Here is a 24,149-nt window from a genome sequence, read left to right as displayed (position 1 = left end):
AGTTGCAGTTGCCCGACTCGCCCGGCCCCGGGCAGTTGCAGTTGCCCGACTCGCCCGGCCCCGGGCAGTTGCAGTAGCCCGACTCGCCCGGCCCCGGGCAGTTGCAGTTGCCCGACCCGCCCGGCCCCGGGCAGTTGCAGTAGCCCGACTCGCCCGGCCCCGGGCAGTTGCAGTAGCCCGACCCGCCCGGCCCCGGGCAGTTGCAGTAGCCCGACTCGCCCTGCCCCGGGCAGTTGCAGTAGCCCAACTCGCCCGGCCCCGGGCAGTTGCAGTAGCCCGACCCGCCCGGCCCCGGGCAGTTGCAGTAGCCCGACCCGCCCGGCCCCGGGCAGTTGCAGTAGCCCGACTCGCCCGGCCCCGGGCAGTTGCAGTAGCCCGACCCGCCCGGCCCCGGGCAGTTGCAGTAGCCCGACTCGCCCGGCCCCGGGCAGTTGCAGTTGCCCGACCCGCCCGGCCCCGGGCAGTTGCAGTAGCCCGACCCGCCCGGCCCCGGGCAGTTGCAGTAGCCCGACCCGCCCGGCCCCGGGCAGTTGCAGTAGCCCGACTCGCCCGGCCCCGGGTAAGTTGCAGTTGCCCGACCCGCCCGGCCCCGGGCAGTTGCAGTAGCCCGACTCGCCCGGCCCCGGGCAGTTGCAGTAGCCCGACCCGCCCGGCCCCGGGCAGTTGCAGTAGCCCGACTCGCCCGGCCCCGGGCAGTTGCAGTTGCCCGACCCGCCCGGCCCCGGGCAGTTGCAGTAGCCCGACCCGCCCGGCCCCGGGCAGTTGCAGTTGCCCGACCCGCCCGGCCCCGGGCAGTTGCAGTTGCCCGACTCGCCCGGCCCCGGGCAGTTGCAGTTGCCCGACTCGCCCGGCCCCGGGCAGTTGCAGTTGCCCGACTCGCCCGGCCCCGGGCAGTTGCAGTAGCCCGACTCGCCCGGCCCCGGGCAGTTGCAGTTGCCCGACTCGCCCGGCCCCGGGCAGTTGCAGTTGCCCGACCCGCCCGGCCCCGGGCAGTTGCAGTTGCCCGACCCGCCCGGCCCCGGGCAGTTGCAGTAGCCCGACTCACCTGGCCCCGGGCAGTTGCAGTTGCCCGACTCGCCCGGCCCCGGGCAGTTGCAGTAGCCCGACTCGCCTGGCCCCGGGCAGTTGCAGTTGCCCGACTCGCCCGGCCCCGGGCAGTTGCAGTTGCCCGACCCGCCCGGCCCCGGGCAGTTGCAGTAGCCCGACTCGCCCGGCCCCGGGCAGTTGCAGTAGCCCGACTCGCCCGGCCCCGGGCAGTTGCAGTAGCCCGACTCGCCCGGCCCCGGGCAGTGGCAGTAGCCCGACTCGCCCGGCCCCGGGCAGTTGCAGTTGCCCGACCCGCCCGGCCCCGGGCAGTTGCAGTAGCCCGACTCGCCCGGCCCCGGGCAGTGGCAGTAGCCCGACTCGCCCGGCCCCGGGCAGTTGCAGTAGCCCGACTCGCCCGGCCCCGGGCAGTTGCAGTTGCCCGACCCGCCCGGCCCCGGGCAGTTGCAGTTGCCCGACCCGCCCGGCCCCGGGCAGTTGCAGTTGCCCGACCCGCCCGGCCCCGGGCAGTTGCAGTAGCCCGACTCGCCCGGCCCCGGGCAGTGGCAGTAGCCCGACTCGCCCGGCCCCGGGCAGTGGCAGTAGCCCGACCCGCCCGGCCCCGGGCAGTTGCAGTAGCCCGACTCGCCCGGCCCCGGGCAGTGGCAGTAGCCCGACTCGCCCGGCCCCGGGCAGTGGCAGTAGCCCGACTCGCCCGGCCCCGGGCAGTTGCAGTTGCCCGACCTGCCCGGCCCCGGGCAGTGGCAGTAGCCCGACTCGCCAGGCCCGGGCAGTTGCAGTTGCCCGACTCGCCCGGCCCCGGGCAGTTGCAGTTGCCCGACCCGCCCGGCCCCGGGCAGTTGCAGTTGCCCGACCCGCCCCCCCGGGCAGTTGCAGTTGTTAGACCCGCCCGGCCCTGGGCAGTTGCAGTTGCCCGACTCGCCCGGCCCCGGGCAGTTGCAGTTGCCCGACTCGCCCGGCCCCGGGCAGTTGCAGTTGCCCGACTCGCCCGGCCCCGGGCAGTTGCAGTTGCCCGACCCGCCCGGCCCCGGGCAGTGGCAGTAGCCCGACTCGCCCGGCCCCGGGCAGTTGCAGTAGCCCGACTCGCCCGGCCCTGGGCAGTGGCAGTAGCCCGACTCGCCCGGCCCTGGGCAGTTGCAGTTGCCCGACTCGCCCGGCCCCGGGCAGTTGCAGTAGCCCTACTCGCCCGGCCCCGGGCAGTTGCAGTAGCCCGACTCGCCCGGCCCCGGGCTGTTGCAGTAGCCCGACTCGCCCGGCCCCGGGCAGTGGCATTTTGCCCGACTCGCCCGGCCCCGGGCAGTGGCAGTAGCCCGACTCGCCCGGCCCCGGGCAGTTGCAGTTGCCCGACTCGCCCGGCCCCGGGCAGTTGCAGTTGCCCGACCCGCCCGGCCCCGGGCAGTTGCAGTAGCCCGACTCGCCCGGCCCCGGGCAGTTGCAGTAGCCCGACTCGCCCGGCCCCGGGCAGTTGCAGTAGCCCGACTCGCCCGGCCCCGGGCAGTGGCAGTAGCCCGACTCGCCCGGCCCCGGGCAGTTGCAGTTGCCCGACCCGCCCGGCCCCGGGCAGTTGCAGTAGCCCGACTCGCCCGGCCCCGGGCAGTGGCAGTAGCCCGACTCGCCCGGCCCCGGGCAGTTGCAGTAGCCCGACTCGCCCGGCCCCGGGCAGTTGCAGTTGCCCGACCCGCCCGGCCCCGGGCAGTTGCAGTTGCCCGACCCGCCCGGCCCCGGGCAGTTGCAGTTGCCCGACCCGCCCGGCCCCGGGCAGTTGCAGTAGCCCGACTCGCCCGGCCCCGGGCAGTGGCAGTAGCCCGACTCGCCCGGCCCCGGGCAGTGGCAGTAGCCCGACCCGCCCGGCCCCGGGCAGTTGCAGTAGCCCGACTCGCCCGGCCCCGGGCAGTGGCAGTAGCCCGACTCGCCCGGCCCCGGGCAGTGGCAGTAGCCCGACTCGCCCGGCCCCGGGCAGTTGCAGTTGCCCGACCTGCCCGGCCCCGGGCAGTGGCAGTAGCCCGACTCGCCAGGCCCCGGGCAGTTGCAGTTGCCCGACTCGCCCGGCCCCGGGCAGTTGCAGTTGCCCGACCCGCCCGGCCCCGGGCAGTTGCAGTTGCCCGACCCGCCCCCCCCGGGCAGTTGCAGTTGTTAGACCCGCCCGGCCCTGGGCAGTTGCAGTTGCCCGACTCGCCCGGCCCCGGGCAGTTGCAGTTGCCCGACTCGCCCGGCCCCGGGCAGTTGCAGTTGCCCGACTCGCCCGGCCCCGGGCAGTTGCAGTTGCCCGACCCGCCCGGCCCCGGGCAGTGGCAGTAGCCCGACTCGCCCGGCCCCGGGCAGTTGCAGTAGCCCGACTCGCCCGGCCCTGGGCAGTGGCAGTAGCCCGACTCGCCCGGCCCTGGGCAGTTGCAGTTGCCCGACTCGCCCGGCCCCGGGCAGTTGCAGTTGCCCGACTCGCCCGGCCCCGGGCAGTTGCAGTTGCCCGACTCGCCCGGCCCCGGGCAGTTGCAGTAGCCCGACTCGCCCGGCCCCGGGCAGTTGCAGTTGCCCGACTCGCCCGGCCCCGGGCAGTTGCAGTTGCCCGACCCGCCCGGCCCCGGGCAGTTGCAGTTGCCCGACCCGCCCGGCCCCGGGCAGTTGCAGTAGCCCGACTCACCTGGCCCCGGGCAGTTGCAGTTGCCCGACTCGCCCGGCCCCGGGCAGTTGCAGTAGCCCGACTCGCCTGGCCCCGGGCAGTTGCAGTTGCCCGACTCGCCCGGCCCCGGGCAGTTGCAGTTGCCCGACCCGCCCGGCCCCGGGCAGTTGCAGTAGCCCGACTCGCCCGGCCCCGGGCAGTTGCAGTAGCCCGACTCGCCCGGCCCCGGGCAGTTGCAGTAGCCCGACTCGCCCGGCCCCGGGCAGTGGCAGTAGCCCGACTCGCCCGGCCCCGGGCAGTTGCAGTTGCCCGACCCGCCCGGCCCCGGGCAGTTGCAGTAGCCCGACTCGCCCGGCCCCGGGCAGTGGCAGTAGCCCGACTCGCCCGGCCCCGGGCAGTTGCAGTAGCCCGACTCGCCCGGCCCCGGGCAGTTGCAGTTGCCCGACCCGCCCGGCCCCGGGCAGTTGCAGTTGCCCGACCCGCCCGGCCCCGGGCAGTTGCAGTTGCCCGACCCGCCCGGCCCCGGGCAGTTGCAGTAGCCCGACTCGCCCGGCCCCGGGCAGTGGCAGTAGCCCGACTCGCCCGGCCCCGGGCAGTGGCAGTAGCCCGACCCGCCCGGCCCCGGGCAGTTGCAGTAGCCCGACTCGCCCGGCCCCGGGCAGTGGCAGTAGCCCGACTCGCCCGGCCCCGGGCAGTGGCAGTAGCCCGACTCGCCCGGCCCCGGGCAGTTGCAGTTGCCCGACCTGCCCGGCCCCGGGCAGTGGCAGTAGCCCGACTCGCCAGGCCCCGGGCAGTTGCAGTTGCCCGACTCGCCCGGCCCCGGGCAGTTGCAGTTGCCCGACCCGCCCGGCCCCGGGCAGTTGCAGTTGCCCGACCCGCCCCCCCCGGGCAGTTGCAGTTGTTAGACCCGCCCGGCCCTGGGCAGTTGCAGTTGCCCGACTCGCCCGGCCCCGGGCAGTTGCAGTTGCCCGACTCGCCCGGCCCCGGGCAGTTGCAGTTGCCCGACTCGCCCGGCCCCGGGCAGTTGCAGTTGCCCGACCCGCCCGGCCCCGGGCAGTGGCAGTAGCCCGACTCGCCCGGCCCCGGGCAGTTGCAGTAGCCCGACTCGCCCGGCCCTGGGCAGTGGCAGTAGCCCGACTCGCCCGGCCCTGGGCAGTTGCAGTTGCCCGACTCGCCCGGCCCCGGGCAGTTGCAGTAGCCCTACTCGCCCGGCCCCGGGCAGTTGCAGTAGCCCGACTCGCCCGGCCCCGGGCAGTTGCAGTAGCCCGACTCGCCCGGCCCCGGGCAGTGGCAGTTGCCCGACTCGCCCGGCCCCGGGCAGTGGCAGTAGCCCGACTCGCCCGGCCCCGGGCAGAGGCAGTAGCCCGACTCGCCCGGCCCCGGGCAGTTGCAGTAGCCCGACTCGCACGGCCCCGGGCAGTTGCAGTTGCCAGACCCGCCCGGCCCCGGGCAGTGGCAGTAGCCCGACTCGCCCGGCCCCGGGCAGTTGCAGTTGCCCTACTCGCCCGGCCCCGGGCAGTTGCAGTAGCCCAACTCCCCCGGCCCCGGGCAGTTGCAGTAGCCCGACTCGCACGGCCCCGGGCAGTTGCAGTTGCCAGACCCGCCCGGCCCCGGGCAGTTGCAGTTGCCCGACCCGCCCGGCCCCGGGCAGTGGCAGTAGCCCGACTCGCCCGGCCCCGGGCAGTGGCAGTAGCCCTACTCGCCCGGCCCCGGGCAGTGGCAGTAGCCCGACTCGCACGGCCCCGGGCAGTTGCAGTAGCCCTACTCGCCCGGCCCCGGGCAGTTGCAGTAGCCCAACTCGCACGGCCCCGGGCAGTTGCAGTTGCCAGACCCGCCCGGCCCCGGGCAGTGGCAGTAGCCCGACTCGCACGGCCCCGGGCAGTTGCAGTAGCCCTACTCGCCCGGCCCCGGGCAGTTGCAGTAGCCCGACTCGCCCGGCCCCGGGCAGTTGCAGTTGCCCGACTCGCCCGGCCCCGGGCAGTGGCAGTAGCCCTACTCGCCCGGCCCCGGGCAGTGGCAGTAGCCCGACTCGCCCGGCCCCGGGCAGTGGCAGTAGCCCGACTCGCACGGCCCCGGGCAGTTGCAGTAGCCCTACTCGCCCGGCCCCGGGCAGTTGCAGTAGCCCGACTCGCACGGTCCCGGGCAGTTGCAGTAGCCCTACTCGCCCGGCCCCGGGCAGTTGCAGTAGCCCGACTCGCCCGGCCCCGGGCAGTTGCAGTTGCCCGACTCGCCCAGCCCCGGGCAGTTGCAGTTGCCCGACCCGCCCGGCCCCGGGCAGTTGCAGTTGCCCGACCCGCACGGCCCCGGGCAGTTGCAGTAGCCCTACTCGCCCGGCCCCGGGCAGTTGCAGTAGCCCGACTCGCACGGCCCCGGGCAGTTGCAGTAGCCCGACTCGCACGGCCCCGGGCAGTGGCAGTAGCCCGACTCGCCCGGCCCCGGGCAGTGGCAGTAGCCCTACTCGCCCGGCCCCGGGCAGTTGCAGTAGCCCGACCCGCACGGCCCCGGGCAGTTGCAGTAGCCCTACTCGCCCGGCCCCGGGCAGTTGCAGTAGCCCGACTCGCACGGCCCCGGGCAGTTGCAGTAGCCCTACTCGCCCGGCCCCGGGCAGTTGCAGTAGCCCGACTCGCACGGCCCCGGGCAGTTGCAGTTGCCAAACCCGCCCGGCCCCGGGCAGTTGCAGTAGCCCGACCCGCACGGCCCCGGGCAGTTGCAGTAGCCCTACTCGCCCGGCCCCGGGCAGTTGCAGTAGCCCGACTCGCACGGCCCCGGGCAGTTGCAGTTGCCAAACCCGCCCGGCCCCGGGCAGTTGCAGTAGCCCGACTCGCACGGCCCCGGGCAGTTGCAGTAGCCCTACTCGCCCGGCCCCGGGCAGTGGCAGTAGCCCGACTCGCACGGCCCCGGGCAGTTGCAGTAGCCCTACTCGCCCGGCCCCGGGCAGTTGCAGTAGCCCGACCCGCACGGCCCCGGGCAGTTGCAGTAGCCCTACTCGCCCGGCCCCGGGCAGTTGCAGTAGCCCGACCCGCACGGCCCCGGGCAGTTGCAGTAGCCCTACTCGCCCGGCCCCGGGCAGTTGCAGTAGCCCTACTCGCCCGGCCCCGGGCAGTGGCAGTAGCCCGACTCGCACGGCCCCGGGCAGTTGCAGTAGCCCTACTCGCCCGGCCCCGGGCAGTTGCAGTAGCCCGACCCGCACGGCCCCGGGCAGTTGCAGTAGCCCTACTCGCCCGGCCCCGGGCAGTTGCAGTAGCCCGACTCGCACGGCCCCGGGCAGTTGCAGTTGCCAAACCCGCCCGGCCCCGGGCAGTTGCAGTAGCCCGACCCGCACGGCCCCGGGCAGTTGCAGTAGCCCTACTCGCCCGGCCCCGGGCAGTTGCAGTAGCCCGACTCGCACGGCCCCGGGCAGTTGCAGTAGCCCTACTCGCCCGGCCCTGGGCAGTTGCAGTAGCCCGACCCGCACGGCCCCGGGCAGTTGCAGTAGCCCTACTCGCCCGGCCCCGGGCAGTTGCAGTAGCCCGACTCGCACGGCCCCGGGCAGTTGCAGTAGCCCGACCCGCACGGCCCCGGGCAGTTGCAGTAGCCCTACTCGCCCGGCCCCGGGCAGTTGCAGTAGCCCGACCCGCACGGCCCCGGGCAGTTGCAGTAGCCCTACTCGCCCGGCCCCGGGCAGTTGCAGTAGCCCGACCCGCACGGCCCCGGGCAGTGGCAGTAGCCCGACTCGCCCGGCCCCGGGCAGTTGCAGTAGCCCGACTCGCACGGCCCCGGGCAGTTGCAGTTGCCAAACCCGCCCGGCCCCGGGCTGTTGCAGTTGCCCGACCCGCCCGGCCCCGGGCAGTGGCAGTAGCCCGACTCGCTTGGCCCCGGGCAGATTTCTCCAATAAATAATAAAGGCATTATTTCTATTGCTTCATTCCTATATGTAATCCCTGTTAGGGTATAATAGGAGATTTATCAATCTAGTAATATTTTATCTTCAAATCATATAATCTTTATATTAACTTATTTTCAAAAGGTTTATAGGGGTTAGTGAGAGATTATATTGACTTGTCCCCATAGTTAATGTTATATGCATATTATATATCTTCATGTAAGATTAATTTCCTCTATCCAAATAAATGTTAAAGTAAACATAATAAATAATATTAAACAAAAATTTTCTTCTTTCTTCAGAATCTTCTGAATATATACCATCACCAAAAATTATAATAAATATTTTCTTCACCTAAAATGGGTTTTAGACTATTATATTTATCACATCTTGAAAGTGAACAAATTTTCCTTCTTGCTTCAAACCTTAATTATATTCCATAACCAGAACTAAATTTTCTTCATCTATATTTAGAGTTTATCTTCATAATGTTTATCACATAAATCAACTGGAGAGAAAATCCTCTAAAATTTTCTTACAGTCAATCTTCATCGCTGTCCGTTTCCACAGATGCATACCACCGGTCAAATTCTTCTAACCGTTTCCCCATTTCTGTTACTAGGTTTCTCCAAATTTCAAAAGAATTCTTATTATGGATAAGACTTCGAAGATCTTTAAAGTCATATCCTAGTGTCAGTAATTCTTGAGTATAGTTTTCTCTGATATCTTCTGTCTTCTTACATTGATTTAAAACATGCAGTACTGTATCTTCTACTTCACAAATCTGACAAAGAGGTGACTGTACTAATCCAAGTGAATAGAGTTTTGATTTAAAATTTCCGTGGCCACTGAGAAATTGCGATACATAATAATCCGGTGTGATCCACCGACATTTAAGTCTTGCGTTAATGTCAGGTATAATATTGTACGTATGTCTTCCTGTTGTTGAGGAGTCCCAAGCTTCCTGCCATCTTGATATAACATTCCGCCGAAGTTCCTTCTTCTCTGCCACAGAGATCTTCCTATCCCTATTTAACTGGGATACTTGCCGGCCCCGGGCAGTTGCAGTTGCCCGACCCAGTTGCAGTAGCCCGACCCGCCCGGCCCCGGGCAGTTGCAGTAGCCCGACTCGCCCGGCCCCGGGCAGTTGCAGTAGCCCGACTCGCCCGGCCCCGGGCAGTTGCAGTAGCCCGACTCGCCCGGCCCCGGGCAGTTGCAGTAGCCCGACCCGCCCGGCCCCGGGCAGTTGCAGTAGCCCGACCCGCCCGGCCCCGGGCAGTTGCAGTTGCCCGACTCGCCCGGCCCCGGGCAGTTGCAGTAGCCCGACCCGCCCGGCCCCGGGCAGTTGCAGTAGCCCGACTCGCCCGGCCCCGGGCAGTTGCAGTAGCCCGACCCGCCCGGCCCCGGGCAGTTGCAGTAGCCCGACCCGCCCGGCCCCGGGCAGTGGCAGTTGCCCGACTCGCCCGGCCCCGGGCAGTGGCAGTAGCCCGACTCGCCCGGCCCCGGGCAGTTGCAGTTGCCCGACTCGCCCGGCCCCGGGCAGTTGCAGTAGCCCGACTCGCCCGGCCTCGGGCAGTTCCAGTAGCCCGACCCGCCCGGCCCCGGGCAGTTGCAGTAGTCCTACTCGCCCGGCCCCGGGCAGTTGCAGTAGCCCGACCCGCCCGGCCCCGGGCAGTTGCAGTAGCCCGACCCGCCCGGCCCCGGGCAGTTGCAGTAGCCCGACTCGCCCGGCCCCGGGCAGTGGCAGTTGCCCGACTCGCCCGGCCCCGGGCAGTGGCAGTAGCCTGACTCGCCCGGCCCCGGGCAGTTGCAGTAGCCCGACTCGCCCGGCCCCGGGCAGTTGCAGTAGCCCGACCCGCCCGGCCCCGGGCAGTTGCAGTAGCCCGACTCGCCCGGCCCCGGGCAGTTGCAGTAGCCCGACTCGCCCGGCCCCGGGCAGTGGCAGTAGCCCGACTCGCCCGGCCCCGGGCAGTTGCAGTAGCCCGACCCGCCCGGCCCCGGGCAGTTGCAGTAGCCCGACCCGCCCGGCCCCGGGCAGTTGCAGTTGCCCGACTCGCCCGGCCCCGGGCAGTTGCAGTAGCCCGACCCGCCCGGCCCCGGGCAGTGGCAGTTGCCCGACTCGCCCGGCCCCGGGCAGTTGCAGTTGCCCGACTTGCCCGGCCCCAGGCAGTTGCCCGACTCGCCCGGCCCCTGGTTCCTGCCCGCAGGCGAGCCGCACGAGCTGAAGCTGCGCTACAGGCACGCCAAGGACTACCCCGTGGACCTGTACTACCTGATGGACCTGTCGGCCTCCATGAAGGACGACAAGGAGAGCCTGTCCAGCCTGGGCGACAAACTGGCCGCCGCCATGCAGAGCATCACCACCAACTTCCGGCTGGGCTTCGGCAGCTTCGTGGACAAGGTGGCCATGCCGTTCACCAGCACGGTGCCCGAGAAGTGAGTCTGTCACCGCACGTCAGCCGGTCCGCGCTGCTCAAGAACTCTGGTCACACGTTGTCCAGGGATCTTCGTGAATGTACCACAACGCCGAAATACCACAACGCCGAACCTACAATAACGCCGAGAACCATAACGCCGAATGCCAAATTGACTACAACGCCGACAGCTAGAAAACTGCTGTGTACCACAACGCCGAATTACCACAACGCCGAAAAAATGTCATTGCAGGACTGCCACAAAGGTTAGGTAAGGTAAGGTTAGGTTAGGTTAGGCTAGGTTAGGCTAGCCTAGGTTAAGTAAGGTTGTGGTATTTCGGCGTTAAGATACATTTAAGAAACACACGCAAATTCACTCAGTTGTTTTTCATTTTGCTCCTGTGCCCCCGCCCCCTTCCCCGCAGCAACATTTTTCGGAATTACTGTATTTCGGCGTTGTGGTACACAGCAGTTTTCTAGCTGTCGGCGTTGCGGTCAATTTGGCATTCGGCGTTTTGGTTTTCGGCGTTATTGTACGTTCGGCGTTGTGGTATTTCGGCGTTGTGGTTACGACCCATGTACCACTATCTTCTTAAATTCACGGACACTAGAACTAAAGTACAAGGGTGCCCACCCTCCTTAAGGGGGTGCCTCCCATTTTATGTCAAGATTTTATATTTACAGTATTCACAGATAAACTTGTAGACTTTATCAATTGTTTAACTTTCACTTAGTGAAAAAAATTGATACAGCTTATACGTTTGAAAAAATTAGCTACCAAAATTAAATTTTTAACGTTTTTTTTGTAGTACAAATAAGGAGAATTAAATTTATTGCAGAACTGAAACTTTTCTTTAGGTTTAACTTCAATGCCACTGTTACTTCGAGAAATGGTTTTTCAATTTCTTTCAGAAAATATTAATTAATTTTACCTGGCATTTCAAAATTCTCAAATTTGTTACGATTTTGACAGCCAAGAAACATGAAATGAGTTTTTGTGATAGAAATGCAAACCATTCCTTGAAGTAGCCAGTGGCATTGCAGTTAAACCAAAAAAAAATTCAGTTTTGCAAGAAATACATTCTCCATATTTGTACAACCCAAAACGTTCAAAATGTAAATTTGGCAGCTAATTATTTAAAGCGTATGCTCTGTATATATTTTTCATTTCGTGAAAGTTAAACAATTGAAAAAGTCTGCAAGTTGATCAGTGATTAATATAAATATAAAATCATGATCTGAAATGGGAGGCACCCCCTTAACTCTCAAGGGTAAAAAATATAGCGTATAAAGGTATTTTTATTTCAAAAAATGATTTAGAAATTGGTATTATTTAGAATTGGTTGAACACTAAATAAAACTGTGAAGTCTAGTTTGGCGATCAAACACACATTGCGAAATTCGTAGAGAAATCATGGATGTTCGCCGTTGAAATTGTCTGTTGTGGAAAACCAAGACTGACAAATAAAATGTATACAATTAGGCTATGTATAAAACACATAAAACCAGCCACTGTAAGCTATTGCTAAAAATAAATAAATACACGCACATGGAATCCAGAAAAAGGAATCAAGCCAATAAAAGAATTACAAAGAAAAAACAGTAAAAAATAATTAAATATACAAAAAAAACTACATAAGCACGGTCAGTGTTTAAAACGGCTCTGGGCGACGCAACGAAGACAGTCCCCACACACACACACACACACACACACACACACACACACACACACAGCAGGGATGTGAGTCTTCATTTTTTGCGTCATGTTTCTGCTACACAAGGTCTCATATTTCTCACAAAATTACTTTCACTCACTGCAGGAAACTTTTAAAGATAATATACTGAGAATTTGTAGGCTCTCTTAATTGTTCGCGAGTTCATCAGGAATCAGGGCAGACTCGAAGCGGGTGCATGTTATTGCTTGCTTGTTAACTGAATGTGACTATGTCGTTTTGTCACTGTCCCGAAGTGTTCCGAAGTGTCTTTGTTATTTTTCCTTCCAGGTTAATAAATCCTTGCGCCACGTATTGCGCGCCGCCATTCGGCTTCCGGAACAACATGCCGTTAACAACGGATACGAAACGGTTTAAGGTAACTGGAAGATCACAACTAATATTTATAAATGAAATACATATGCTATGTCATACGTCAGTATTTTATTATATTTTTTTTACATGTATCTTAACGAATAGTTGTTCTAGTCGAAACCAAGTACACTGTATTATTTTTTTTTTGTAAATGGAACAGAAATATTCATGAAAAATTACAGATATTTGTAAATTTGTTATTTGCATGAAAACAACTACTGTATCACTACAAAATAGTGTTCGCTGTTACACTGGGTTCGGATTCTTACCTGGGAATTTATTCTTTGTGTTCTTAATTTATGAAGTTAATTATTCTTTAAGTAGTTCCAACAGTTAAAGTTAATTGTAAACCGTTCCCTGAATAGCTTTCCAGTGTTAACTATACTCATTAGTAAGCATAATAAACAACATAAAGTTTAATTATTGAATATTCAATTATTTATGGAAGGGGTTGTGGGATAGGTTGTGGGAGGGGTTGTGGGAGGGATGTTGAAGGGGTTGTGATAGAGGTTGTGAGAGGGGTTGAGGAAGGGGTTGTGTGAGGGGTTGTGGGAGGGGTTGTGGGATGGGTTGTGGGAGGGGTGGTGGGAGGGGTTGTGGGAGGGGTATGTATGAGGGGTTGTGGGAGGGGTTGTGAAAGGGGTTGTAGGAGGGGTAGTGGGAGGGGTATGTATGAGGGGTTGTGGGAGGGGTTGTTAGAGGGGTGGTGGGAGGGGTTGTGGGAGGTGTATGTATGAGGGGTTGTGGGAGGGGTTGTGGGAGGGGTTGTAGGAGGGGTAGTGGGAGGGGTATGTATGAGGGGTTGTAGGAGGGGTAGTGGGAGGGGTATGTATGAGGGGTTGTGGGAGGGGTTGTGGAAGGTGTTGTGGGAGGGGTGGTGGGAGGGGTTGTGGGAGGGGTTGTGGGATGGGTTGTGGGAGGGGTTGTGGGAGGGGTTGTGGGAGGGGTATGTATGAGGGGTTGTGGGAGGGGTGGTGGGAGGGGTTGTGGGAGGGTTTTTTTTTTTCCTAGCCTAAGTTAATTCTAAGTGTGTAGGGGAGGGTCCAGGTTAGGGGAGGACCTAAGTGTGTCTCAGGCCGAAGCCTATACACTCTACCATGCGGGTTTTTAACCATGCAGGACAAGGGCGCGTGCATCATGTGCTTATTGGGGTTTACTGGCCAGCCATGGCTGCGATTGGCGCCATGACTGACGCCCCATTGGTCGCCTAGCTTAAAAGCTAGCTAAGTGTGACCTAGGTAAAACCTGCATAGACACAGGGAAAACCCTGGGCCGGTTCATGCGGGGATCAATTAACATGCATTAAGCAAGCAGGTAACTACTGGACAAGAGGAAGAAGGGTCCAGATAAGAAGAGTTGGAGGGGCTGAAAATCAACCTTGGTGGAGTTGGGTGCTTGGGCCTTGCGGCCCGCATTTAAAGTTGGGAGCTCCTGGGTTATTATTAGCCAGGGGCGCATGCGCCCCCAGGGGCGGGCGACTTCGCGTCAGCCCAGCCACAGCTGCCCAGGCAGCCACAGTTAAGACAGAAGCGGGCAGACGAGCCAGTAAACCGGCTCGAACTGCTGGCTCTCGGAGCGAAAGGCAGCCTGACATTGCGCCATCTTCATCTTCCTTCTTCCAGTCAACAGCCAACGACCTTTCAAGCCAGGGTGGGGGTAAGTCGTTCAGGCGAATGAAGTATCTTGCGAGTCGGACCCTCTTGCCCCCCAAATTCCCGGGTCGGTTGAAGGTCGCGCCGCCCAGGCTACCACTGGCTCCAACAGGGCCCCAACTTGAAGGCGCCGCCATCTCTTCCTTCAGAATTCCGATGCTGTTCAGTTCCGTTGCGCGCACGGCAGTCCACAGCTACGCAAGTTCCAGCCCGCAGTTCGTCTACACTTCGCATCCAGGGCACATCGAGCTCCCCTGCGGTGCCTTCGCCGACGAAGCTGCTTTCTGCCGCGCGCCGAGCTACATTCAGGCTACCTTTCTCCCCGACAGCCGTGATAACGACTCCACAGGCCGGCCATTGGTCCGCGGACTGCTATTGGTTATTCACAGGGGATGGGTTGTGGGAGGGGTTGTAGGAGGGGTAGTGGGAGGGGTATGTATGAGGGGTTGTGGGATGGGTTGTGGGAGGGGTGGTGGGAGGGGTTGTGGGAGGGGTATGTATGAGGGGTTGTGGGAGGGGTTGTGGGAGGGGTTGTAGGAGGGGTAGTGGGAGGGGTATGTATGAGGAGTTGTAGGAGGGGTAGTGGGAGGGGTATGTATGAGGGGTTGTGGGAGGGGTATGTATGAGGGGTTGTGGGAGGGGTGGTTGGAGGGGTCGTGGGAGTGATTATGGGAGGGGTTGTGGGAGGGGTTGTGGGAGTGACTGTGGGAGGGGTTGTGGGAGGGGTAGTGGGAGGGGTATGTATGAGGGGTTGTGGGAGGGGTATGTATGAGGGGTTGTGGGAGGGGTGGTTGGAGGGGTGGTGGGAGTGATTATGGGAGGGGTTGTGGGAGGGGTTGTGGGAGTGACTGTGGGAGGGGTTGTGGGAGGGGTAGTGGGAGGGGTATGTATGAGGGGTTGTGGGAGGGGTATGTATGAGGGGTTGTGGGAGGGGTGGTTGGAGGGGTGGTGGGAGTGATTATGGGAGGGGTTGTGGGAGGGGTCGTGTGAGGGGTTTGTGGGAGGGGTTGTGGGAGGGGTTGTGGGAGGGGCTGTGGGAGGGTACGTGTGAGAATGTACCACGGAGCACGCGCCCTGCAGACGGAGGTGAACAAGGCGGAGGTGTCGGGCAACATCGACGCCCCGGAGGGCGGCCTGGACGCGCTCATGCAGGCCGTGGTGTGCCGGCAGATAGGCTGGCGCCTGCAGGCCCGCCGCATGGTCATCTTCTCCTCGGACGCCACGTCGCACGTCGCCGGGGACGGCCGGGTGAGCGAGCCCTCCCCCGAGCAATGACATGCATCCGTCACAGCGATCAAATAACAACTGTTACGTCCCTTAAACGCATAAGGACAGTTTATCAGTTGCCATGAGCGTTGTTCGAGACCGGGCGTGTGTCCTAGCGGGAAAACTGGCTCTTAGTGAAAATGTGTCCGGGAGGGCGCCAGGCTAGCTCTCCGTCTAACCAAATTTGGGTTCTGTGGGTGCGTTGCCCCTGCGTGGCCCGCTAGGACCGTCGGCGATGGTTGCGGTTGGAGAGGGCCCTGGCTGCTAACACGTAACAGGCCCTGTGCAGCATAACATACTGATTCCTAGCTGGGGTAGGGAGACTCAACACAATAATATACACGAATTCGAACTTTGTACTGTCGGTGACACGTCGCGCACGGAGTGTGCGGAGTGGACGTTTAGTTGGTCGAACAGTTACAATTACAGTTTGCACTTACACGACGTACATTGAATTACCCTACGAAATTACATTGACTTAACACTGAGTGCTCTGACGCACTGTCACTAATTTAAACCCTCGCGCCAGTCGAGGTTAAGGGGGGAGGTTGATTGGAGACGGCCAATCCCGAAAATTGCTAGTGTGGCGGCACCCGGGTCCACGTGTGTGGACAGCGGTTCACAGTTAAATTAGATGTAAGTTCTATGTGTAGCCGTCGTCGGTGCCTGTGCACTCAACGTTTAACAAAAAGTCACTGGTAGCGGGAGTCGGCCCGTGCCGTATGTGGAACTGCCCCGCGTAATGTCTAGTGCGGGGAGTTTATAATTAAGCGGCTGGGTTAGGCTCTACACCGTAAAAGGAACCGGGGACGCACAGGGAGTTTACGCAACGAAAAATATGTGGTTTATATGACTATAGTCACCAGCAAGAATGTTCAGAGGAGACAAATGATGATGACTCCCCGTGGGACGCACGTCCGCCCCGGTCCGCGAGTCGCTCGGTACTGGCGTTTGCCCTTGGCGCGAGGGGAGGCCTCAGTGTTCTCTCGCGACAAAGTTTCTAAAGTTCCGTTATTCGGAAATTATTTTAATAACAAGAAGCTGAGAGAAGCTCTAAATTCACACATTAATTATTAATGATTAATCTAAATGGCAGATACTCTTTAAGAATTATGGTTAGCAAATTGACGTAAATTAAGTTTAAATATTAAGAGCCACACCAGAGACTGTTCGTCAATTGCTGACTGCTCCAGTGGCTAGTTACACATAAAAAACAGGGAGGTAATATTTATGTCAACACAACACTGTAATTAATTAGGGCTGAAGGCCACAAATGAGGCACTCACAAACTTGTTAAGGTAAATTCACACGTGAGTGACTCGGGCACTCCTGCGTCGCACTTTCCTTGGGCGGGGGTTTTAATAAAAAGTGGCGTTACTATTAAATTAGGTCTGAATTTTATGAATTGGGGTCTAGGTGTTTGATTAATTAAGCATGGCCCTTGGTTCTACCTGGTCCTCAGGGGCTCGCCTGACTCGGGTGGGTAATGGCTAGGGGTGCGTTCCGTTAGCGGGGTCGGATACTGGCGGTTGCAGGTCGGGCTTTGGGGTGGACTTCGGCCGGACGACGTCAATATATTCTCTTAAAGTTCATGTACAAACCACTCACTGCCTGAAACTTCAAATCATCCAACAAACTCGAACCACCGTACTTGTAAATACTCTCTCTCTCTCTCTAAATATATATATATATATACATACCTATATATATATATATACATCTCGTTTAAAAGAAGAAAGAATAGAAAGTCACCTCGTTGGTGGATGTCAAAAGTATTTACAAGTAGGGACCTTTACGGTGTTTAGAGTTTGTTGGCTGATTTGAAGTTTCAGGCAGTGAGTGGTCTGTACATGAACTTTACAAGAATGCATCCGACTGAAATTCCAATTTTTTTTATGTGTTCAGTTGGGCTGGAAAATGAAGAAGAATGACACGCCAGCCATCCGCAATGGTTCTTTCGTCGAGCCGTGACATCCTTCGAAGTGTTGGCGAAAGACCGAGAAATGAAGGATCGAGCCCGTTGCGTGTCTTCGCGTCAGGTTTTTTTTTTTTTTACACGCAACGCTGCAACGAGTCCCGCCCACACACGCACATTTCGGCTACGGAAAAAGGGATTACATTACGGTCGTTTGCAACACATGGATACGCAACATTTACCATGGCATGCCTGCGAGCGTTGCTGTCACTGTGTTGGTGGGTTATTGGTAGAGACCGGAAAAATTCGCGGATTCCTTTCGAGACAGGCTGGAATCCAAACTCGTTTAGCTTGATGCTACATCAGTGATTGGACCGCAATTTACCTGAAGGACTCTGAGCCAATGGCAAACACTCAACAAAAGAAGTATCGAATCACAAGAATCGCAGTAAACAGGTGTCCCGAGTCGGTAGCCAATGACCAGGTGATAGTTGCCCGAGTACATAGAGAATCCTGGAGTCTATCCTAGTGGTCATTGAAACCGCGAATTTTTCCAGGCGCTAGTTATTGGGGTTCAGAACCCGGAAATCACGGTCCTGAAAGTACAGGGATTTGTACTTTTGAGTTAGTAAAAGAAAACGGTAAATTAAAATCCATCCCCGGTTATTTCGGGACTTGACATCGTCAGGATAAAATTTAGTTGTTATTGCGCGCTAGGGTTACTTCCACGTGATGGTCTTCTCTGGTAAGGCGAAGATAGGGGCGGGTGAGGGGAGGGAGTCTGCTCTCTTCAGTTCCCAGTCTGTGTCCGGACTGCTGTGCGTCTGTGGCTGTCAAGCCAGTGTTCTTTAAATAACTATGTCCTTTCTTTTAAGTTTGTTATGAAAAGGATGAATGGTATTTTACGTTAATAATTCTATAATTTCGCTTGCGTAGAAAAGATTATTTGTTAAAATATTTATTTACAAAATTAAAGATAGAGTAAGGCTGAGAATTGAAGTGATCTTTTCACGTTAGTAGATACCTTTTGCAATAAAAAAGATAGTTCTCTTATTACTTTTGGCCACTTAAACTTGCCCAAATGTTCGAAACTAACTGTTACTACTTCAATCATCGACAGCTACACCATTAATTTTAAAAAATCTACTTAGGCTAGTACCGAAAATACCGAGAATTCTCGTTTCCGTTGAAGACTAGTACTGAAATTCCAAGTTATGAAAATCGGTTACGGTTGCGAATACCCCAGTGTGTATCTGACAAAAATTAATCAACAAGTTTAATAAATCTGAATGTCCACGCGTCGTTAGGCTCTGCATTTACGTCATCCGTACAAGAGGAACCTATGAGTTGACTGGAACGTCTCGTGGCCAACACAAGGTTTATTTTTACTACCACAAAATATCTGGGGAATAGTGGATAATTACTAGGGACTGGAAAAATTCGCGGTTTCAATGACCACTAGGATAGACTCCACGATTCTCTATGTACTCGGGCAACTATCACATGGTAATTGGCTACCGACTCGGGACACCTGTTTACTGCGATTCTTATGATTCGATACTTCTTTTGTTGAGTGTTTGCCATTGACTCAGAGTCCTTCAGGTAAATTGCGGTCCAATCACTGACGCAGCATTAAGCTAAACGAGTTTGGATTCCAGCCTGTCTCGAAATGAATCCGGGAATTTTTCCGGTCTCTATTTATCGTTGTTCAGTTGTTCAGTTGTTGTGTGTGCTTGCAGCTGGCGGGGATCGTGGCGCCCAACGACGGCCTGTGTCACCTGGACGAGCACGGCGCCTACACGGCGTCCCTGGACACCGACTACCCGTCGATACCCCAGGTGAGCCCTGCTGTAGAGCTGCACTCGGTACTGAGTGACGGGTGCGCCATCCAGCACCGGGTAACGAAATCTTACACACCAATGCATTTCGTTAATCGCATTTTTTTGACGTGCCAACGTCTAATAAATCGATGAACGCCGGCTGCACGCACGAAAAAGTGTCCCGTTACGCACATTTTCCCGTTACACTTTGTCCCGTTACGCTCATTGTACGCTTGCGCCGCATTTATCTCTCTTCCACTCGATTGGAACAACCATCGATTTGACTTTTTCGAGGCACATTAAACTTGAAACACTCCCATTCGTTTCCTACTTTTCCTATCATCGTCCTATCCTTAACAGAATAACACAGATTGAAAGAAGTTAAATATTAAACATGTATAAATGTTATAGTTAAAATAATCTGTTCGTTAAAGTAATAAACTTTGAATTAATGAGTGCAAATAAAAGTAAATTTATCAATTAAATTGTAGATTTAATTTCACTCCTTCTTTGTATCTATACAAAATAGTGATAATTCAATAAAAATGAATCAATTTTATTCATAAAATTATGCAATCATTTCATCAATGTTTTGTTATGACGTCACGTTTAACTATCGTCCGTAAACCGACTTTACAGACAACCAATTTTTTTTTCTCGTTACTTTTACACCTCTACTGTCCTGGTCTTCTGCGCTCAGCTGGGCTGCCTCCCTGCCGCCCCCCCCTCCCGCCCAAGAGTCCCACATCCCCTCACATCCCACTCTAGATGCCCTCACGCGCTGTCAACACACGTTTGGCAGCAGAGACGTAGAGGAATTATCGGTCGGAATACGGCTTCCAATTTCCTCCATCAAAAATCTTTGGACAGAATAACCTCAAATATGTTTTTTAAACATGTCACAATCACTGCGCTATCTCAAACATTTCCATTTTTTCCCCTCAATTTTGTAATTAAATAATTTCTCACAGTACTGGACGGTATTTTTAAAATTATTATTATGTTTGTGCATTTTTTTAAAAGTTTTTTGAACATGGGTAATATTTCATCACAGTCACATTCGTTATATAATGAAATATATTTTTCAGAGATTTGGGAACATATGCTAATAATATTTTTAAATAAAATAGTTTCAATTAGGATGGGACTTTATGTCAGCCTATCCGACTTGTTCTTTTTTTTTTAACAATCGAAAGTATTGTGATAAAAGTTCTTTGTTCACAGCTAAGATAACTCAGTTCTGAAATAAACCTACCGAATAGTAATACGTAGAGACCGGAAAAATTCGCGGATTCATTTCACGATATGCTATAATCCAAACAACTGCACCTTTATATTGCTTCTCTGATTGGCTCACAGTTTATCTGAAGGACTTTGAGCCAATGAAAAACCTTCAACCAAAAAAGTATCGAATCGCAAGCGTCCCAGTTGACAGGTGTCACGAGTCAATAGCCAATGAGCAGGTGGCATTTGCCGGAGTGTGTAGGGGATTGTGGAGTCTATCCTAGAGATCATCGAAAGCGCGAATTTTTCCAGTCTCTAGTAATACGTAGATACCTGTAAAATTCTCGGATTCATTTCGCGATAGGATAGAGTCCAAATACTTTTGACATTATTGTGCTTCAGTGATTGGGCCACAGTTTATCTGAAGGACTCTAAGCCAATTTAAATCTTTAACAGAAGAATTAGCGAATCACGATCATTCCAGTCAACAGGTATTACGAGTCGGTAACCAATCAGCAGATGTAATTTTCACGAGTGCATAGAGGATCATGGAGTCTATCCTTTAGGGATTTGAAATCGCGAATTTTACAGGTCTCTAGTAATACGGTACGAATTCGGTAGTATTATTTCAAATAAATGTCCATGTTTGGTTGTTGTTTTTTTTCCTGTTTGCAGATCAACCAGAAGGCGCGGGAGAACAACACCAACGTCATATTCGCCGTGACGAAAGGCCTGGTGCCGCTGTACAGGGCCCTGGCGGAGAACATATACGGGGCGTCGGTGCGGGAGTTGAACAAGGACTCCAGCAACGTGGTGGACCTCGTAGTCGAGGAGTACAAGGCACGGGTCCAGCTAGGAAAACAAAACATTAGGACCATTTTTGTAGATAATTTTATAAGCTACAATATTTGTCTGGGCTATATTTTTGGGGCGACTGAAATGCTGCCCCTTGGAAGGGCAGCCTTTCAGGATTTTTCTGGCAATGGTTTGTTTGTACAGCGACTGGAAGGGCAGCCCATCCAATTTCTGAAAACATGTTTCTTTAAGTGTTTAAGTAATCCTGAAAACTTAACCCCTTGGAAGAGCAGCCCATCAGGATTTTTCTGACAGTGGTGTTTTTGAAAGGTTGTATGAATTGTTGCCCCTTGGAAGGGCAGCCCTTCAGGATTTTTCTGACAGTGGTTAGTTTAGGTTAGGTTATGTTAGGTTAGGTCACTTTACAAACTAACCACTGTCAGAAAAATCCTGAAGGGCTGACCATCCAAGGGGCAAAAATTCAGACAACCTTTCAGAAACCCTACTGTCAGAAAAATCCTGAAGGGCTGCCCTTCCAAGGGGCAACAATTCAGGATTATAAAATTACGAAAATAGACACATTTTAAGATACTGGAAGGGCTGCCCTTCCAGTCGCTTTACAAACTAACCACTGTCAGAAAAATCCTGAAGGGCTGCCCATCCAAGGAGCAACAATTCAGACAACCTTTCAAAAACACTATAGTCAGAAAATTTGTAGCGATTTGAACTGTGCGCGCCGCATCGGCTTCCGGCACTTCGCTCCCCTGCTCCTTCTCCCTCCTTTCCCCCCCTCCCTAGTGTTTCTATGTCTACTCGTTCACCCCCTCCTCTCGTTGATTGGCGCATGCGCGCGCTGCGGCGCGATGTTATAAAAGCTGTGTTTGTTGGTCAGGAGGCCTCTTTCTTCCTTGATTTTTTGTCAGGCTCGGTTGTCAGCGGTTGTAGTCTACGAGCATGTAGTCGTTTAGGTCAACTTAGACCTACGTGTGTGTGCGACCTCAGGGGAAACATGTAAGTTGGAATTGAGTTATGTGTGAGGCGGTGGCCCTTGCTTTAATGTCGTCATATATTTGTAATTTGTTTGTCTAAATTCCCTTTCGGCCGCCACCTGGAAAATTATAAGTTTGGATTAATGTTTTAACGTGACTTAACGTAATCTAACTTGGAAACTTAGTTTTTTTTTTTTGTGATTTTCTTCCCCTGAGTCGTCGTCGCATCTGTTTTGATCTTTTATTTAATTATGTAAATCTTTAAATGTAACTGCGCCTTGCAGTAGCTTTGTCATCGTAACGCTTTTAACTGCACTTTGCAGTAGTTTGAAAAATGTAAAATGTTTGAATTGTAATACTAGACACTGCTCTTACTTCACGTCATCTGCGTTGTTTAATGGGATCGTTACACGGTGTAGCCGGCTTACCATTGAAGCCCGTTTTGTCCTATATCATTGTTCTTTGATTATTGTATTTAAACTTTGCCTAAAATTGTATCGACTTAACAACATCAGTAATTTATTGTTTTGATTTAATTGTTTGAATAAAAATGTCTGTGTACCTGAAACCTTTTACCTTGCTTGCCCAACTGCTCCAAACACGTAATCCGCAGTCCTAGCCAGGCTCTGGTCTTTCCTACTATCCCTAATAGGCCCCCACCTATTTCAAATTCCTGATGGGCTGCCCATCCAAGGGACAAGTTTTCAGGATTATTTAAACACTTAAAGAAACATGTTTTCAGAAATTTGATGGGCTGTCCTTCCAGTCGCTGTACAAATAAACCACTGCCAGAAAAATCCTGAAGGGTTGCCCTTCCAAGGGGAAACAATTCAGCTCCCCCATATTTTTGATAAAACTTACCGTTTTTGAGAAAAATAAAAATATAAACCGAAAATATTGACCTTTGACATAGAATAACCTTTTTAGCACACAGGGGATCTATGGGGACTTTTGGCACTTTATTTCTACTGGTGTACCCAAGGTCTCTACCAAAATTTAGCACGAGTCCAGTTTAACTATTCCCGTGGTCAACTTGTGAGCACTGACCTCCCAAAACCTTAGTATTTAAGGGGGTGCCTCCCATTCCAGCTCATGATTTCATATTTTTAATTAATCACTGATCAACTTTTTAGACTTTTGACGCGATAAAGTCTTATAAATCGATGAACACCCGGCTGCACGCACGAAAAATTGTCACGTTCCGCCTGAGCCGAGCCGTGCAAGAACTGGCCAACCACCGTGCGAGAAAATCTTCTATGATATCAAACAGGTTAAGGCGGGCTTTTTTTTAACTAATTGTTCGTGATTATATTCAAACAAATTAATTTAATTAAATTTTTCAAAAATTGTAAATAATACTTATTAATTAAAAAGTATGCAATTTTTCATCAATGTTTTCTTATGACGTTACCACGTAAAATTATCGTCCGTAAACCTACTTTACAGACAACACCCTTTTTTTTTTAATTGTTTAACTAACACGAAATGAAAAATATATACAGCGCATACTTTTTGCATGATTAGCTGCCAAACTTACATTTTTAACGTTTTTTTTTTGGTTGTACAAATAAGGAGAATTTAATTTATTGCAGAACTGAAACTTTTTTAGTTTTAACTGCAATTCTACTGGCTACTTCAAGAAATGGTTTGAATTTCTTTCAGAAAATATTAATTAATTTTACCTGGTATTTAAAAATTCTCAAATTTGTTACAATTTTGACAGCCAAGAAACATGAAATGAGTTTTTGTGATAGAAATGCAAATTATATCATGAAGTAGCCAGTGGCATTGCAGTTAAACTTAAAAAGTTTCAGTTCGACAATAAATTAAATTCTCCTTATTTGTACAACCCAAAAACGTTTAAAATGTAACTCTGGCAGCTAATTATGTAAAAAGTATGCGCTGTGTACATTTCTCATTTCGTGAAAGTTAAACAATTGAAAAAGTCTTTATGCTTATCTGTAATTACTGTAAATATAAAATCTTGACCTGAAATGGGAGGCAACCCCTTAAGTTCCTTCTTGCATCCACGAAAAACCTCATCAACAAGCGAATTCACGTGTTCTCGTGTTGCAAATAAACCTTATGATACGAAACTCGGACAAAAAAAATAAACGTAGAATTCTTTAAAATAATGCCAAGCGTGATAAACGTACGCAAATTTTGTTTTCAACTACATTTCTGGACGCGAGTCACACGTAGTTTCCGCACCCGCCGCTAGAATTCGCTACCGGAGCAGCTACGTCGAATACTGAATCAATCGATTTGCAGACGGGTCCGATAAAAAAGAAAAACACTTGGAAAAATACTAAATTCCGGCTTTGAACATGATTTTTGATAATGAATATTTATTAAAATACTGTCCATCTTGTTATATTTCATTGAAAAGTTAATTACCTATATAACGCTTTCCTTTGTTTCGGTTTGCATCATCCGCCACAGACGGCAGCATTACGTTCGTTAT

At 54.9% G+C, this 24,149-nt stretch overlaps 1 protein-coding gene across 1 annotated transcript in view; it reads left to right on the top strand.

Moving 5' to 3' along the window:
* Nucleotides 1–24,149, top strand: part of LOC134531867 (integrin beta-PS-like) — a 60,152-nt gene that overhangs the window by 17,448 nt on the left and 18,555 nt on the right. The window contains exons 3-7 of the mRNA XM_063367874.1: nucleotides 9,731–9,959; nucleotides 11,941–12,028; nucleotides 14,757–14,924; nucleotides 18,597–18,695; nucleotides 20,577–20,741. Of these exons, the coding sequence (XP_063223944.1) occupies nucleotides 9,731–9,959; nucleotides 11,941–12,028; nucleotides 14,757–14,924; nucleotides 18,597–18,695; nucleotides 20,577–20,741 (749 nt within the window). The remainder of the gene's footprint in view (nucleotides 1–9,730; nucleotides 9,960–11,940; nucleotides 12,029–14,756; nucleotides 14,925–18,596; nucleotides 18,696–20,576; nucleotides 20,742–24,149) is intronic.

The sequence above is a fragment of the Bacillus rossius genome, chromosome 1 (genome assembly GCF_032445375.1).
Source record: "Bacillus rossius redtenbacheri isolate Brsri chromosome 1, Brsri_v3, whole genome shotgun sequence".
NCBI lineage: Eukaryota > Metazoa > Arthropoda > Insecta > Phasmatodea > Bacillidae > Bacillus > Bacillus rossius.
Note: the sequence above shows the minus strand (reverse complement) of the source record. Positions and strands in the feature narration are given on the sequence as shown.